Source organism: Procambarus clarkii, chromosome 34 (genome assembly GCF_040958095.1).
Source record: "Procambarus clarkii isolate CNS0578487 chromosome 34, FALCON_Pclarkii_2.0, whole genome shotgun sequence".
Taxonomy (NCBI): domain Eukaryota; kingdom Metazoa; phylum Arthropoda; class Malacostraca; order Decapoda; family Cambaridae; genus Procambarus; species Procambarus clarkii.
In genome coordinates this window covers 35320702-35336814 of record NC_091183.1, presented here as the reverse complement: position 1 = coordinate 35336814, position 16113 = coordinate 35320702, and the positions used below count along the sequence as shown (strand labels likewise).

General features: G+C 42.3%; 1 protein-coding gene across 1 annotated transcript in view; it reads left to right on the top strand.

Annotated features, from left to right (window-relative positions):
* LOC123761958 (prostamide/prostaglandin F synthase) overlaps positions 1 to 9330 on the top strand; it is a 37047-nt gene extending 27717 nt beyond the window's left edge. Inside the window, exons 5-6 of the mRNA XM_045748121.2 lie at positions 5510 to 5659; positions 7039 to 9330. Of these exons, the coding sequence (XP_045604077.2) occupies positions 5510 to 5659; positions 7039 to 7152 (264 nt within the window). The 3' untranslated portion in view covers positions 7153 to 9330. The remainder of the gene's footprint in view (positions 1 to 5509; positions 5660 to 7038) is intronic.
* Positions 9331 to 16113: the final 6783 nt, after the last annotated feature.

The following is a 16113-nucleotide window of genomic DNA, read 5'->3' as shown; positions in this document are numbered from 1 at the left end:
AAAAGCCTCTTCCTTGAGCACTTTTCTTCGCACTCCCACTCTATTTCCATTTTCACCGATGGGTCTGTCTGCGGACGGTGTGGGCTACTCTGTTGTTTTTCTTGACTGTACCTGTGTCTCGCCTCCCTTCGGAGGCTAGCGTCTTTACAGTTGAACTTTATGCTATTCTCTCTGCTCACCGTCATTCCTCCTTTGTGGTTGTAGTTGACTCTCGTAGTGCCCTCATGGCTCTAGGGGTCCTTTAATCCTGTCCATCCGGTGGTCATTGAGATTCAACATTGGCTGTTTCTTATTTCTAGTAAATTTAAATCGGTAGTTTTGCTGGGTTCCCAGCCATATTGGTGTTTTTCAATGAGCGTGCGGATGCTGCCGCTAAGGAAGCTATCCGTTCTTGTCCCATCTCCCGTAAAGGTATTCCTTATTCCGACTTTTATCCTGTTATTCATTCCTCCATCCTTGCCCGTTGGCAGGATTGTTGGTCCGCTGTGGTTAGTAACAAGCTGCGTACTCTCAAGCGTAGTGTCCCCCCCGTGGCCTTCCTCCTACCACCGTAACCGGCGGTGGGAAACTGCTTTGGCATGGCTGCGGGTTGGCCATACTCGCTTAACCCACGGTCACTTAATGGAGCGCCGCCCTGCTCCTTATTGTCCAAATTGCGTTGTTCCTCTTACAGTTGTGCATTTCCTTGTTGAATGTCCTGCCCTCCAGGACGAGCGTGTCTTGCTTTCCGACCGTCCCTCGCGGTCACTTGTCCCTCGATAGAATTCTAGGTGAATCGGATACTTTTGATATCGTTCGCCTTGTGCGTTTTTGTTCTCGTATTGGCATTCCTGGTGATATTTAGTGCCCTCTGATTATTTCGCACTTTGATGGTGCTACATAGCCTTCCCGGTTTGGTGCTTTCTTTTGATAATTACCTTACCTTATGCAGGGTTTCCCAATTCCCAAGAGAATGCAAGGAAAATATTTAATAACTGGAAATGAAGATTATAGTTGGCTTTAATGTGGAAGCAAGTCGGTTATTAGATACTAGACAACGTATGGAATAATGACTAAGTATATTCCCTACAGTAAAAAGACTAGTTTTCTTTTATGTTTAGTTCAGTATTTGTAATTAGAAATATCTTGTCTTAATATTAAAGTATCTTAAAGGTAAATGTAGTACTGGACTATTAACAAATGCCAAAAACATTTTCCCTATTGGCCAGTAGAAGAGAGCAAGGTAGTACAGTATTGCACCAATATTAACTTGGCATCATAAACAGCGCTACTCTGCCAGTGCATGGAAAAAAATGTATATACAGGCTTACCTTGTTTAATGCTGGGGTTAGGCTTCTGGAAACTGACTTTACCTGAAATAAGTAAAACCAAAAACGTAGTAGGCCTACTGTGGAAAGTAAGTATTAAGTTCAGAGGGTACTGGGAATGACCAGTCATGTTTTGCTCCTAGCAATTTTAGATTATTTTCTAATGATTTTCTTTCTTTGCCCTTTCATTAGGATTACTATCTATTGTAATATAAAATTTACCCATCTTGCCTTCTTTTCCAAGGATTTTTTTGTTATACTATTATCTAGCTTCAAACTTGTGCCTTGTTTCAGTGATCATCTGGCAAGGCAGATTTTTACAGCCACTAAATTCACATAATTTGTCAACATAACAATATGCTTGTATTATATTGTACAGTATGTTATATTATTATGTACCGTACTGTATTTTGGTCTATTGTATTTTTAAGTAAATAAAGTTGTTTAACAATTAAGTTAATCCTCGTATACTGTTCATTTTCTGCAAGTTCCATAGGTTCCCCATCTTTCTTTCTATTCTACATTGGGAAACTTAACAGTACTCTTTGCCAGATGATTGTTTTCTAATGACATAAAAATTAAATGCTAATTGAGGCAATGTTAAATGAGGTTTACATGTACTGTATTTGAAAAAAAAAATCAAGGATCTTAAGACAGTATGTATGAATGTAAAAATTAGTAATATAAATGCAAATGTCACTGTTTAGTTTCAACACATTGATATACTTTTCATAATTTCATTACACAATTTGTCACCAGTAGGTGAAGAATTGGTGTAAGTCGTCTTTATCCTGTTCCCCTCTATACAAAAAGAATGAAGTATAATGTTAATAGATCATTAGTTGTATGTTTTAGTAGGTAATAGGCATGGACCAATAGTTAATGACTTGACCATGTCCTCCTCCCCTGTGTCTTGTGCAGTGTTGCTGTCACTGTCACTCACTCCTGCTTACTGTTCCTTTCTGTACACATGCTTCAGGGCTGGATTAACCCTTCAACTGCTCAGGGGTCCTGAGGACATTTACACCCCTGTGCACAAAAAAAAAAAAAAAAAAAAATCAAATTTTTGTTTGTCTTCCAAACATGTTAATTTGTCCCCTGAGCACAGGGGGTATCGTAGGTGACATATTTTGGGCGCAATTGACCGAGGAAGTCTGGCAAAAAGTGGACGTTGACAGTGGTCGTCAGGGCCGGTCAGCGTCACCCACGCTGACAGGTGGGAGTTGCCACAAAGATATTATTACCTAATCGTTTCAATGTCTCAGATTGATTTTTTCTTAGTTTTTTTGCAGTAATATTATTCAATAGTGTGTGTTGTAATATATTTATATAAGTGGTGAATAATTGCTATACTCAAAAAGTATGGTGTGCATATTAGTGATTCAATTATGTTCATAAAACAATAAACAGTTTTGCTACTACAGGTATTACACTCTATACACAGGTTATATATAAGTATCTGCATGTTTTGGTCACCATAATGAACCACTCGAGTTGGTATCGAGTCGAAAAGCAACGAAGAGTTACCGCCACACCAGCCAGCCACTCGTTGCCACTCCCTCAACACACGCACTAAACTTTCTTCCCAACAATACCATTTGTGGTGTTATTACTCTATATACAGACGTTATATATAATTATGTACAGTATATATTTTGTTCACCACAACCGTACAGCTAAGCTGATAGTTAGTTCAGGCACTAAGAGTCGTCGCTATACACAGCTGGCGGCTCCCTCACTCATTCAAGGTCACACGCACTAAACTTTCTCCCCCCAACAATACTGTTTGCAGTGTTATTACCCTATATACACATAAGTATCTACATGTTTTATGCACCGTAACTGTACACCTAAGCTTGTAGTGCGCCCAAAGAGTATAGTGGCCACCCTCTAAACAGCTAGACAAATCATGTAGACGACGCCACCTCCGTCACCCAAATGGCTCCTCCCAACATAATCCTTTTGCTGTTATTACACTAATACACACATTATATATAAGTACAGTATCTACATTTGTGTTCACCATAGAGAACCACTGAGCTGGTATGGTGAATGCAGACAATAACAGGTGGCCACAGTCAGTAAACGATGCTGTCTCCCTCCGTCTCTCAGCATCACTCCTCCCACAGCGCTAATTATTACAACAATCCTGCTATTATCACAACCCTGGTTATTTGTCAGGGATCATCTGTAATATTGTCATCGCTAAATAATAACAATTATTATTGTCTCCGTGGTGTAGTGGTAAGACACTCGCCTGGCGTTCCGCGAGTGCTATGTCATGGGTTCGTATCCTAGCTGGGGAGGATTTATTGGGCGCAATTCCTTAACTGTAGCCTCTGTTTAACGTAACAGTAAAATGTGTACTTGGGTGAAAAAGAGATTCTTCGCGGCAGGGGATCGTATTCCAGGGACTTGCCCGAAACGCTACGCGTACTAGTGGCTGTACAAGAATGTAACAACTCTTGTGTATATCTCAAAAAAAAAAAAAAAAAAAAAAAAAAAAATATATATATATTTTGACATTTTTCGGCGATGCTGTGGTCACAAGCTGAACAGCCTTGGTTGCTCCAACAGTACTGTGCCTCTCACACTTGAGAATATTGCCCACAACTTTTTATAAAAAATGGCGTCTGTTTATAAGAGCCCTGAGGAAGCTAATGTGAACCCCGTGTAGCCGCGGGCCATTTGAATCGGGTCTGGCACCCTTTGGCGTATATATACTCCATGTGCACCGTGGGATGTTACTCAGGGCGTATATATACGCCATGCGCAGTTTAAGGGTTAAGGCCAGCTGATGCCCTAAGCAGTCCAATATGGTGCAACCTCAGCTCTTCCATGTTTAGCTGGTAGGTCTTGCCTCCATATATTAAAAACTATTTGCATATTTGGGTGGGGGGGATTGTTAGTGACATTTTGGGCGCAATAGGCAGAGGAAGTCTGGCAAAATGTGGACGTTGACAGAGCGATCGTCAGAGGCGGTCAGGGTTACTCAAGCTGACAGGTGGGAGTTGCCACAAAGATATCGCCTAATATATAATAATTTTATGTGTGTGAATCATCGCTATACTCAAAGGAATGGTGTTCATATTAGTGCTTCAATTATTACGTTCATAAAAGTTTTGCAGTTACTACACTCTATATACACATTATCTATAAGTATCTACATGTTTTGTTCACCACAACTGTACAACTAATGATAGTTAGTTCAGGCACTAAGACATCGCTCCACACAATCAGCTGGCGGCTGCCTCCCTCGCTCATTCAAGGTCAGGTGCACTAAAATTTCTCCAACAATACTGTTTGGGGTGTTATTACACTATACACAAATATATATAAGTATCTACATGTTGTATGCACCGTAACTGTACACCTAAGCTTGTAGGGTGCCCAAAGAGCAGTGCCCACCCTCTACACAGCTAGACTCGTCATGCAGACGATGCCACCTCCGTCACCTAAATGGCTTCTCCCAACATAATCCTTTTGCTGTTAATACACAATTATATAAAAGTATCTACATTTGTGTTCACCAACGGAGAACCACCGAGCTGGTATGGTGAATGCAGATAACAGGTGGCCACACAGTCGGTTAAACGACGCTATCTCCCTCCCTCGGCATTACTCCTCCTACAGTGCTAATTATCACAACAATCCTGGTCATTTTTATCAGTCGGGTCATCTGTAATACCCGACATTGCTAAATAGCAGTTACTGTACATATTTATTGACTTTTTAGGTGATGCTGTGGTCACAAGCTGAACAGCAATGCTGTTAGCTCATGCGGTGTGTGCCAGCCTTGGTTGCTCCCACAGTACTGTGGCTCTCACTGGAGAATATTGCCTATGATTTTTTTTTAAACATGGCGTCTGTTTACAAGAGCACCGAGGAAGCTGATGTGAATCCCGTGTAGCCGCGGGCCATTTGAATCGTGCTTGGCACCCTATGGCGTATATACCAGTATATATATGCCATGAGCTTGATGGAACATGTTACTCATGGCGTATATATACGCCATGCGCAGTTTAAGCATTAAATACTTGCATGTGCCATCTCACTCTTGCCTTGTCTAGCAGAGGCTATTTGCATAATAAATTTAAATGAAATTTCTTTGGTTGTGAAAAAAAGGCGAGATTTTAACCACATTATTATAGCAAAGTATTAAAGTTTTGTTACCAAAATTATAAGTAATTTTTTCAATACAGGGAAAGGAATGGGCAGTTGGAGGGAACATGAAAGGCGATGGGTTACAGAATGGAGGGCTCATTGTTGTGGGTCCAAAAGGAGAAAAGGTTCTCTACGAGTTCAAACAAGATAACCCTGCTGACCATGCTGAAAATTCTGCAATTGCCAAGGTGGGTGTTTGATATTAGTTCCTGGTACAGGTCCCACATTACTCTTAAATTTCAAAGCTATTATAAACTTCAGTTTTATAAGTGTGGAACAATTTGGACAATGTTAGTGAAAAATCAGATAGTGTAAAATGTGAATTAGCATGGCTAGTTAATTGGATCTGGTAATTCAAATTGGATTTAGATTCCCAAATACAATTTTCATTAGGTTCGTGGGTTTCTAAACTTTCTATTATGTTAGCACAAGTCTTTTTTGAAATCTTGAAAAATGGTTGAAGTCTTGCAGTACTCATTCAATTTGCATTTTTCATGCCAGTTGTGTTCAGTGATATCAAGATAGTATTGAGGGGGCCCAATATGTGTGTTTGTTACATATGACACTTGTGACACTCCTGTGGTGTGCGCGCACACACACACAAAAAAAAAAAAAATCATGTATTTTTTAAATGTGCTCTCTGATCACGGGGAAACTACAAAGTGTGTAGTTTGCTTTAGCCATGATGGAGCAAAAAAAATATCACTGACATTGCCTAGTTATGATCACTCATGATCCAGGTCAGTCTTGCATATGAATCATTTTTCACATACATTTTCTTAAGGAACATGTGGTCTCATTGCATGATGTGCAGAGGAAAAACTGAGACTGTACTGTTTCTTGCTTTAGGAACATCGTCACCGGGATTGGGTTTGCTAATATGTAAGGGATTTTTCAGTCATGCTGTCGGTATCATCCATGAATAGATACCAATTTATTTATTTAGTCATTATTAACACTTCGTCATTTTGATGGTGCTCTCAGCAGCATTAAAACAATAGTGTGCGACATGCTGTTAACGGTGTCAACAATTAAAATACAGTATTTGTAAAAATTCCATTTTGTCTTATGGGACTTGCTTTAAAATGTGTGCTGTTCTACTACCAACAATTGTTGTATTTTGCTGTATACAAACTAGTCCTACCTGTGAAAATACTGGTACCTGTGAATTTTTTTAAAGGCGACTGCTGTTTACTGGAAACCTGAGGCATTGTATGGGTGCCCAGTTTACCAGGTGAACATTTTAAATCTTGTACTTGACATAAAAACAACTCTGACATACACACTCTGACATGACACTGGTTGATGTGCACAGCTGAAGGTCAATAACATTTTTGTAGTTATAAGCATGAGTAATGTACATCTACTATTAATTCTGGTGATGTCTGAAGTCTTCATGCAACAGTTACTCAACTGTTGGGTGTATTTGAGTAGAGGGGTAAATTCGAAGAATACTTAGATTAAGGTTTTTTTATAGTTTTGAACATGTTACATTTGAGAATATTAATGTAAAAGTATTCTCCCAACAATTTGATCTGCACATAACACTAAATTTTCTTATTTCTAGGCCCTGGGATTGGAATTTAGTGAATCCCCTGTGGAAGCCAGTAAAGCACAAGATGGCACTAGTGTAACTGACCTGGAATGTGAGGAGGTTTGTGCCATGCCACCCAAAAAATAATTACTATAATGTAAGTGTCCTTGAATGTTCCTATGTATCATTGGCATCTATGTACTTTTATGTTAATAGCATTCTGTTGGATGTAACCTTAAATAAGTGTACAGTATGTTATATATTTGTGGAAGAATCGATGTCGATGGTGGGTTTTTGCCTTAACCCATTAATCTTTTGTACATTTCAGAAGCTTATTATTTTTATTGCCAAGAAATATAATTTAAATGACTAACCACTTTTAGAAACAAAATACAATACCTCACTCGTTGACATTTATGTACTGTATAAATAACATTTCCCTACATATATACAAAATGCCTTCTATAGCCAATGTGTAATTTGAAAATTTTAAGTGTTGCAAATATATACTTGGCCTTCACCCAAACGAATGTTAATATTTGGCTTAGATTAGAACATTATATATTTTCCAGATTCATTGCATACTTCTAAGTCTTAAAATAATTGGCCTATGCATGTTGTGATATGACAAAAGTTGTACTAGTCATCTGTGCATAGTTTGTCAATGTTTGAGGAATAAATACATGGGTGAAAGTATCTGGATTAAGCAGCATTATCCATTAATCTTTTGTGGCATATTTGATGCTATTATTGAAGGCATTCATCATTGTTAGCTGTGATGTGTAATGTTGTACAAAGGAATACCTTCTCAAATCTGGGCGTTCGTGAATTGTCTTTCATTAATGTTTTGTCGTAGATGGTCAGTGGCTATTAACAGCTAGTTTTTTAAACTATTAATATACTTGGAACGAGTATAAAGAAATGGTCACAATTAAATGCTCTATGCCAACAGTACTTAATTTGTTTTAATACATTAATAATTGTGTGTAGTAATTAGATAACTGATTTTTCTATGCTTTTTATACCTGAATGCTGTGGCAAGGTAATAACTCATTAATTCTTATTGCAGATGTTAACTTTTAACCAGTGTTGGTCTTAATGTACTCCATTGTGCCATAGTGTCGTTGCCTTAAGGGTAGCATTAATGTAGTCATACAAATTTTTTGTGCTAAGAAAATGCCTTGTATAAATTGGACTCTTACTGCTTTTAACTTTATTTGTAACACCTGCTCATTGTGCCTGAAAGGTGCAGCTGGGTTGCATAGCCTTTTTTCATTTCTTCTTGATGTTGAATTTAAATACTTGTTAATTCTGGATCATTTTCATGGAAAAAGCAAATGGTTGAATATAGTTTATTAACTTTAAAAAGTAATCACAGTTGTGAATAAATTACATTTACTACTTTTTCTAAATTACATTTAGACATATTTTCTAAATTAGTCGGGGGAACCTATTTACAGTCTTAGCAAAGGGGAAATTCATGAAATTGGCACTTGGGGTGTGGTGCAGTAGTTGCCATTTGTTGCATGTTGGGGTAATGCACTGAATCTATTTTATTTTTTAAAGATTCAGAAAATGTAGTGAATTCTTTACAATCCAATTGTAAGAATTATGCATACATGCTTGTTTGTGTTTATATATGGATGTACTGCGTCTGTGATAATGCCATAGAGAGGAATGATTGCATTTGGCTGTTCTTATCGAGCCAAGATAAAGGCATTAAAAATTATAATGAACACATGATAGTTTCACACTGGGAGGGGGGGGGGGGGATTGCAAAATATAGGCATCTTAAGTTGCATTATTAATATTGAGTCTTGATGAAGCATGTTAGTCATGTGTAATTTTGTCATTTGTTCAGGTAAATATAGTTATTGGCTGTTGATACTTCAGTAGATTTATACATAAAATGTTCTTTGGCTGGATTTCAAGGAATAGTCCATTCCTTGAAATTCAGCAATTATTCGACAACAGGTTTAACAAAACCTGTTCACAATAAACTCGCAATCCTTCCATTCAAATGTGCTAGGCTTATGTTTTGTTAGAAAATCCGAGATTTAAGTGTTTTGGTATGTGTGTGATAGTCTGCCAATTACATGAAATAACAGGTGATGTTTTTATTAATTTTCCTGTAAAGTACTTCTTCAGTGGTGATATTTACTTGCCCTTAAATAGCTTATGTTTATGAAATCTTGTTATAAAATGTTTCAACAGGTTACAAGATGGAGGTTTTTTTATAAGCTTTTGTGTGGCAAGTAAATGTATCTTGACTATTACTGGTTGTAATTACTAATTACTGGAAGAATAAATGTGGTTGTATTAAAAGGTTTTATTTAACCATTTAAGTGAATCGGTAATTCTATTAAATTCGACAAATTTATAATATAAAAGTACTGAACGTTGCTTTTAATCTTGTCGAGGCCTTTATTTAATGTAATAAAAAAATCTAAATGTTAACCCCCTCCATGTAATGTTTTCTTTGGATTAGCAGAGCAAACCTATAGCCATGCCAATCAGTGTCTTTAGGCACTAACAATTAAGGAATGTTGGTTGTGATTGAGGGAGTTATTGATGGTTGAGGAAGGAAAGTCAGGGTAATGGTTGTAGGTGGCCTGGCCACCAACAGTTGAGGGAAGCCTGTTGGGGGTTGTGGTTGAAGTCTTGCAGATAATTAGACCAAGACAGGAATTAAGACATTCTGTAGTTGTCTTAATTCAAAGTAGGGCAGATTAAAGCAAAAATTCATGTTATTTCAGTGACTAATTGAGTTGAATGGGGAAACTGGGAAATGCCCATGTAAACAGTTATGGTGCTCTTAATTAGTTGAAGCCATATGTTGTGTGGATGTGATGTTCCCTCATCCTTGCCCATGAGGCAGAACATGTAAAGAGGATTACTCCTAAATATCAATACAATAAGTGCCAATAACCTTTGAGTGCTACCATTACAGCTTGTAGTTGGAATTGAAAGTAGACAAAAAAATTTTGATATAGGAATCTCCCAACATTGTGTTTCCTTGTCGTGGTGAGGGGGGCTCACGTACACCTCTCAGAGACCGGTGAGAGTTGTCCCCACCCCCATTCCTGTCTCTTTGGGAGTTGTATGTGCGAAAGAACACAAACATAGGGGTCTTAGGCCAACGGACCACCCGCTGAAGGGATCACCCGTGAGTGGCTGCCCTAAGTGGATGGCTGGGTGTCCGGGACGAGGTCTTTGCACCATTAAAGCAGAATGGACGAAGCAGGAAGACTTAAAAAGGGGGAGCACCACTGAGGACGACTCACCCCTTCCTGCACTGGCTCGCACTCGGCCTCCCTGGCTGCCCTGGTAGGTGGTATCCCTTGGTTCCGGGCCCCAGACCTTTTAAAATACATATGGATAGCGATACAACCTCTTACCCAGGCTCATGGGGTGGGTGACCAGACCCCCCCCCCCCCCGAGTTGGACAGGGCTGGAAGACCGGGCTCCTTAGCCCCTGCTACATTGGGGTCAGACCGGACTACCCCCCCCCCCCCCCTCCCACTCCCTTCCCTCCTTTGTGGTAGGGTCGAGTCCCAAGCCCCCAGTGATGACCACCTCGTACCCTGGCACGGCTCTCACTGTGACTACTGAGCATTTTAACCCCCCCCCACACCCTCTGGGGGTTCTCGATGCCATCCCCGCCACTGCTGCACTCGCACAATCCCTTCCCATACTAATATGTACTATGTTTGGTCCTGCTTCATGGGCTAAATACTTTGATCTTAACCATCTGGATTCTACTCCTGACGATTTCTCCCTCCATAGACACCTTATTAATTCGGTAGATGCCTCTGTTACTTTTAACCCCACCCATTCTACGGGCTCACCATAGCCCGTGTTACTTGGAACTTTTTGTTCCAGGTAGCGAATCTTTAACAACAACCCACCCATTTTGGTACACATGTTGTCGCTGCTGCTGCTCAGGATGCAGCTAACCCGCTTAGCTGCATTGGAGAGACCCCTGTTCGGGTCTCCAAAAACGCTCGGTTAAAACCCAGTGTTGGTACTGTTCTTCCACACCATGTTGCAACTGGTGTTAGGGACCTAAATGACTGCCATGAGGATATTAAACATATCTTCGAAGCCCAAGGCCATTCTGTCCTCCAGGTGGACACCGTCACTCGACCCTCGTGGTTGTCGATGTCAGCCTCTTCGAGTTGTGAAAATCACCTTTGATAATAGGACCCTTTGCTCTCTCTAGTTCTTGCTGGTGCCAGATGCTCCGTTCAGGAGTAGATTCCCTCTCCTAGACTTTGCAACAAGTCTATCCCACCACACAAACCCACCCACCCTGGAAGTTTGGGCATGGTGCCCTCAAATGCACAAGTACTGTGTATCTATGCCCCATGTGTGGGGACGATGATCACTTAGAGGTTTGCTGCTTCAATTGTGCTGAGGCCCACCCTACCTTCTGCTCATGTATACACTACAAACTTGAAGCCGTCCTCAACTTGAAACATCGGGATCGTCTGTCTTTTCCTGAAGCGAGACACCAAATTCGCCGTATCGCCCCTTTTGCTGGCGTATCCTATGCTCACGTGTTGCGTTCTACCTCTCCTCGTCCTTCCCACCTTACTGTCTCTTGACCATTTTCAGGCCTTAGACCCAGACACGCCCACCACCGCCTCCCCTGTTCCTTTACATTGTGTTCCGAAGGGGGCCCCCTCTTGGTTCTCCACCTGGAGTTCTCCCTTCCTACCCAATCTGCCATGTCTCCTGTGTTTTCTTTACCTTCTTTCACCGATCATTCTTCACATCCCCCCGCCCCCAGTCTCTTGGCCCCTCCATGCCGCCTGTCTGTCCAGGATGATGTCCATCACCCTCCCAGCAATCTTCGTTGTTCACTCGCCGTTCATTGTCCGTTAAATCAATTGAGTTTGTCACCCAGTATGTTGTTGCTGGAACACCTGTCTCTCGAGTCAGAAATGTAAGCTTGGTTCCTCTCCTTCGTCCTCCCTGGCGGGTAAGTAGGCATCGCTTTCTTCTTTGCCCCCCCCACCTCTGACTCTCGCTCCGTCCCTCCCATTTCGGAGGTTGGCCCCCCCCCCCGTCCCAGCTATGGAGGTTTCTTTAGCCCCTGATTCCCTCTCGGTTGCTGCCCTTGTTGAGGTGCATTCCCAGGTTTCGGCTCCCCCCCCCCCCCCCCCCCTTCCCCCCTCCTGCTTGTCCTTTCTCGGTTGTCTCCTCCTCCTGGACCCTACCCGCCTCTGTCTGGTCTGTCCTCCCGCTCCCTCCATTCCATCCTTATTCAGTTTACCCATGCTCCCTAACCCTGACTTTGCTGATCCTGATCCTGAGCTTATTATTATGCTGTGTTCTTCTTTACATTTGTTTCTTCATTGTTCTATGTTGCTGTCCTTTCTCTTTGACTGTATTCAATGGAATATTTGTGGATTTTATGCCAACTTCCATGAACTCCAACTTCTGATTAGTTTTCACCACTTTGTGTATGTATCCAGGAGCCGATGCTTGGTGCTCATCCTGGTCACTTTTGTGATTATTCCTTTCTTCCCACCCCCCCTCCCCCCCTGCCCCTGGGGTTCATAACATTACTGCTCTCTTGATTCCAACCCGTTCTCGCAAATTTAATAAGTCAATATTGACTTATTAAATATGTGCATAGGTGACATACTTAACATAATAGTTTCCCTTGAAAAGCTTCATAGAAAACACCGACCTTACCTAACCTACTTAGTATGTTGAGATAAGCATCTTATTGCTTCGTAATTACAATTATTACCTAACCTATACCTATAATAGGTTAACAATTGTAATTACGAAGCTATAAGATGCTTATTTTAACATACTAAGTAGGTTAGGTAAGGTCGGTGTTTTCTATGAAGCTTTTCAAGGGAAACTATTATGTTTAGTATGTCACCTATGCACACAACTAAGTCAATATTGACTTATTAAATTTGCGAGAACGGGTTGCTTGATTCATACTGATATTCCCTTCGTCCCCCTACTTTGTTGTTGTTATAGATTCAGCTACTCGAAACAGGTTCCAAGTAACACTGGCTATGGTGAGCCCGTACCCTATTTTTTCAATTGCCTATCCAAATGTTCTGCCAGTGTTTTTGTGAGAAAATGGTATACGGTTTGTTCCATTTCTCTTCCCTCCCCCCCCCCTGCCCCCCAAATGTCCTGCTCTCCCTTCCTGATCTTAAGCACCACCTGGACTCCTTGCCAGAGCCGGTGCTCCTGTTGGGTAATTTCAAATGTCGATATACCCTCTGGGGTGATGTTCTGATAAACACCCGTGGCTGCCTTCTCAAACCATTTGTCTTCTTCCCCGTGTCTTCTGAATTCTGGTGAACCCACTCATGTGGACTCGCACTCGCACCCTTTCCTGTCTTGATCTTTCTCTCTGCTCGTCGTGTGTCTACTTAGATTTTACATGGTGGGTTCTTGACCTCCATAAATGACCATTTCCCATCCTTGTTATCTTTTTATCTCTTTACCCTCACCTTTCCTTCCCTAGGTGGCAGTTTGCCAAGGCTGACTGGAACCTATTCACCCTCCGTGCTACTCTCTCTGCCCTCCGCTCTGCCTCTCCCTCGAGCCCTCCTTTTTCATGAGTCTTTGACGCTGCCCTCCGCTCTACCTCCTGGGGCACGGAAGTGCATTCCCTGGTGGAATGCGGATTGTGCTCGGGCTGTCCTCTGTAAGCATGCAACCTGGAAGAAATACCGATGCCGGCAGATGGCCGATTCTTTTTTGTTTTGGAAGGAAGTGTGGTGGCCCGTAGGGCCATCTGTACCGCTAAACGGGAGGGTTGGAAATCTTACGTTTCCACCATTACATCTGATACTTCTCTGCCGTAGATCTGGAAGAAAATCTGCAAGATAGCGGGTAAGTTCGTTCCAGATGTCTCACTGGTCCTTCACCTCTGTGGTACTCTTGTGGCGGACCCAGTGAAGGTCACATCTAAACTTTTCTTCTGTTAGCTCAGTTTCTCATCTTCATCAATCCTTCCTTCCCTCGTAAGCCCGTTCTTGAATCTCGTCCCTTAGATTTCCGCACTCATCTCCGCCTTCCCTATAACGATCCCTTCTCTATGAATTTCAGTCTGCCTTGGCTCTGCGGTTCTACAGCAGCGGGCTCGGATGACATTCATTATGAGATGCTTCGCCATCTCCCTCCTTGTGAATGTCTTGGTATTTACATAGTCTGTATAACCAGGTCTGGAAGTCTTCGTCAGTCCCTGAGGGCTGGCTCGATGCCGTTCTCCCTATTCGGACACCGAATCTGTTCTTGGGACATCCCCTAAGGGCTTCCACCCTACTGCTCACGAGTAGTCTAAAAACTTTTTGAGTGTATGGTAAATGTTCGTCTGATGTGGTTCTTGGAATACCATCACCACCTCTTTCTCAATTTGGTTTTTGCAAGTGCCGCATCACCACTGATGTCCTGGTGAACTTGGAGGTCTATATTCGTACTGCTTTTGCTGCGAAGACCTCCGTTGTAGCTGTCCTTTTGACAGCAACAATGCTGAAAATGTTTGACGTCACCTGGAGATACCAGATTATGTTCCAACTTCGTTCTTTTGACCTTCGTGGTAATCTTCCTCTCTTCCTCCAAAGCTTCCTCTCTCGTTGTTCCTTTAGAGTCAGGCTTGGTGCCCCACTCTGCCTCTTTTTGGCAATACGAAGGTGTACCCGAAGGTAGTATTCTGAGCACTACTTTCTGGTGGCCCTCGATGGTCTTTCCTCCCTTCCTTCTGGCGTCTTCTCCACTCTGTCGATCTTTTTCTTTGCTGTCAAGGTGATGATTCGCCTCCTTCAACTTGCTGATTGATGCAGTGTCGTCTTGGGCCACCAATCATGGCTTCAAGTTCTCTGTAACTAAGACTTGTGCTATGACTTTTACTCGGAAGCATGTTATTTTTCGTCCCTCTGTCGCTTTATGGTCATCCTCTTGTGTACAAAGATTCTGCGAAGCTTTTGGGGTTAATCTTTGACACTTGTTTGTCTTGGTTGCTCCATATCTCTTACCTCTGAGTTGAATGCTCTAAGGCCCTGAACCTACTTAAGGTTTTGTTCCATACTTCTTGGGGAGCAGATAGGCGCATGCTCCTCTATTTGCATTCCTCTCGTACTGTCTGAACTCGATAGGGTTGCCCTGCTTATTCTTCTGCTGCTTCTCCTACTCTTCGCCGTTTTGATCCTATGCACCATACTGGGCTGCGCCTCAGCTCTGGTGCCTTTTGTTCGACTCCTGCCCTTAGCTTGCACGTTAACACTGGCTTCCTGTCTCTCCAGGACCGCCGTAATCACTACTGTCTTTGCTACTTTGCGCGATCCTTACAACACCCTCACTCTCGCCTCTGTCGTGCTTTGACTTTTCCCCTCCTGTAGTTCCTGTTCCCCTTCACCACCTCCCTCTTTGTCCGGTTGTCTCCCCTGCAACATTCTCTTTCGGTTAGTATTTCTAATATTTCTCCTTGTGTTCCGTCCTTATTCCCATGGAAGGTCTCCCCTTCCTCAATATTGCAAATCCCTAACTCACATCACTAAAGCTTTTACCCCTCCTACAGTTCTGAAACGCCTTTTCCTTGAACACTTCACATTCCTGCTCCGTTTCCATCTTCACAGATGGGTCTAAGTCTGCAGACAGTGTAGGCTACTGTTTTTCCTGACCACACCTGTGTGTGTCGCTCCGTAATATAACAATAGTTCCGGTTGGGGCTCCCCCTTCCCCCTTCCGGGGAGGGGGAAGCTGCGCAGACAGTGGCGCGGCGGTGTGTGACATCACACTAGTTTGCTTTTTTTCTGTGGGGAGTTCTATCCACTAGTTCGGCTTTTGGTAGCAATTTTAACCAGAATAGGGGTTTGTTTTGAGGCGCTTACCTTTCTGGGTGCCTGTTCCGGTCGATGGCAGACATAGAATGCTTCCAACCACACGGGGGCTTCTATAGGCCATTGCTCCCCTTGCCTCTCTGAGGGGGCCCAGTTCTGGCCATGGTCCCCGGTAGGCCTAAGAACTCCATACACATGAATGATGCCAAAGTCTGAGATTAGCATATCAACCTTGGGATAGCTCCGGGGAGCCTCCGGGACTCGCCCAGAAAATGGCGTTTCATTACAT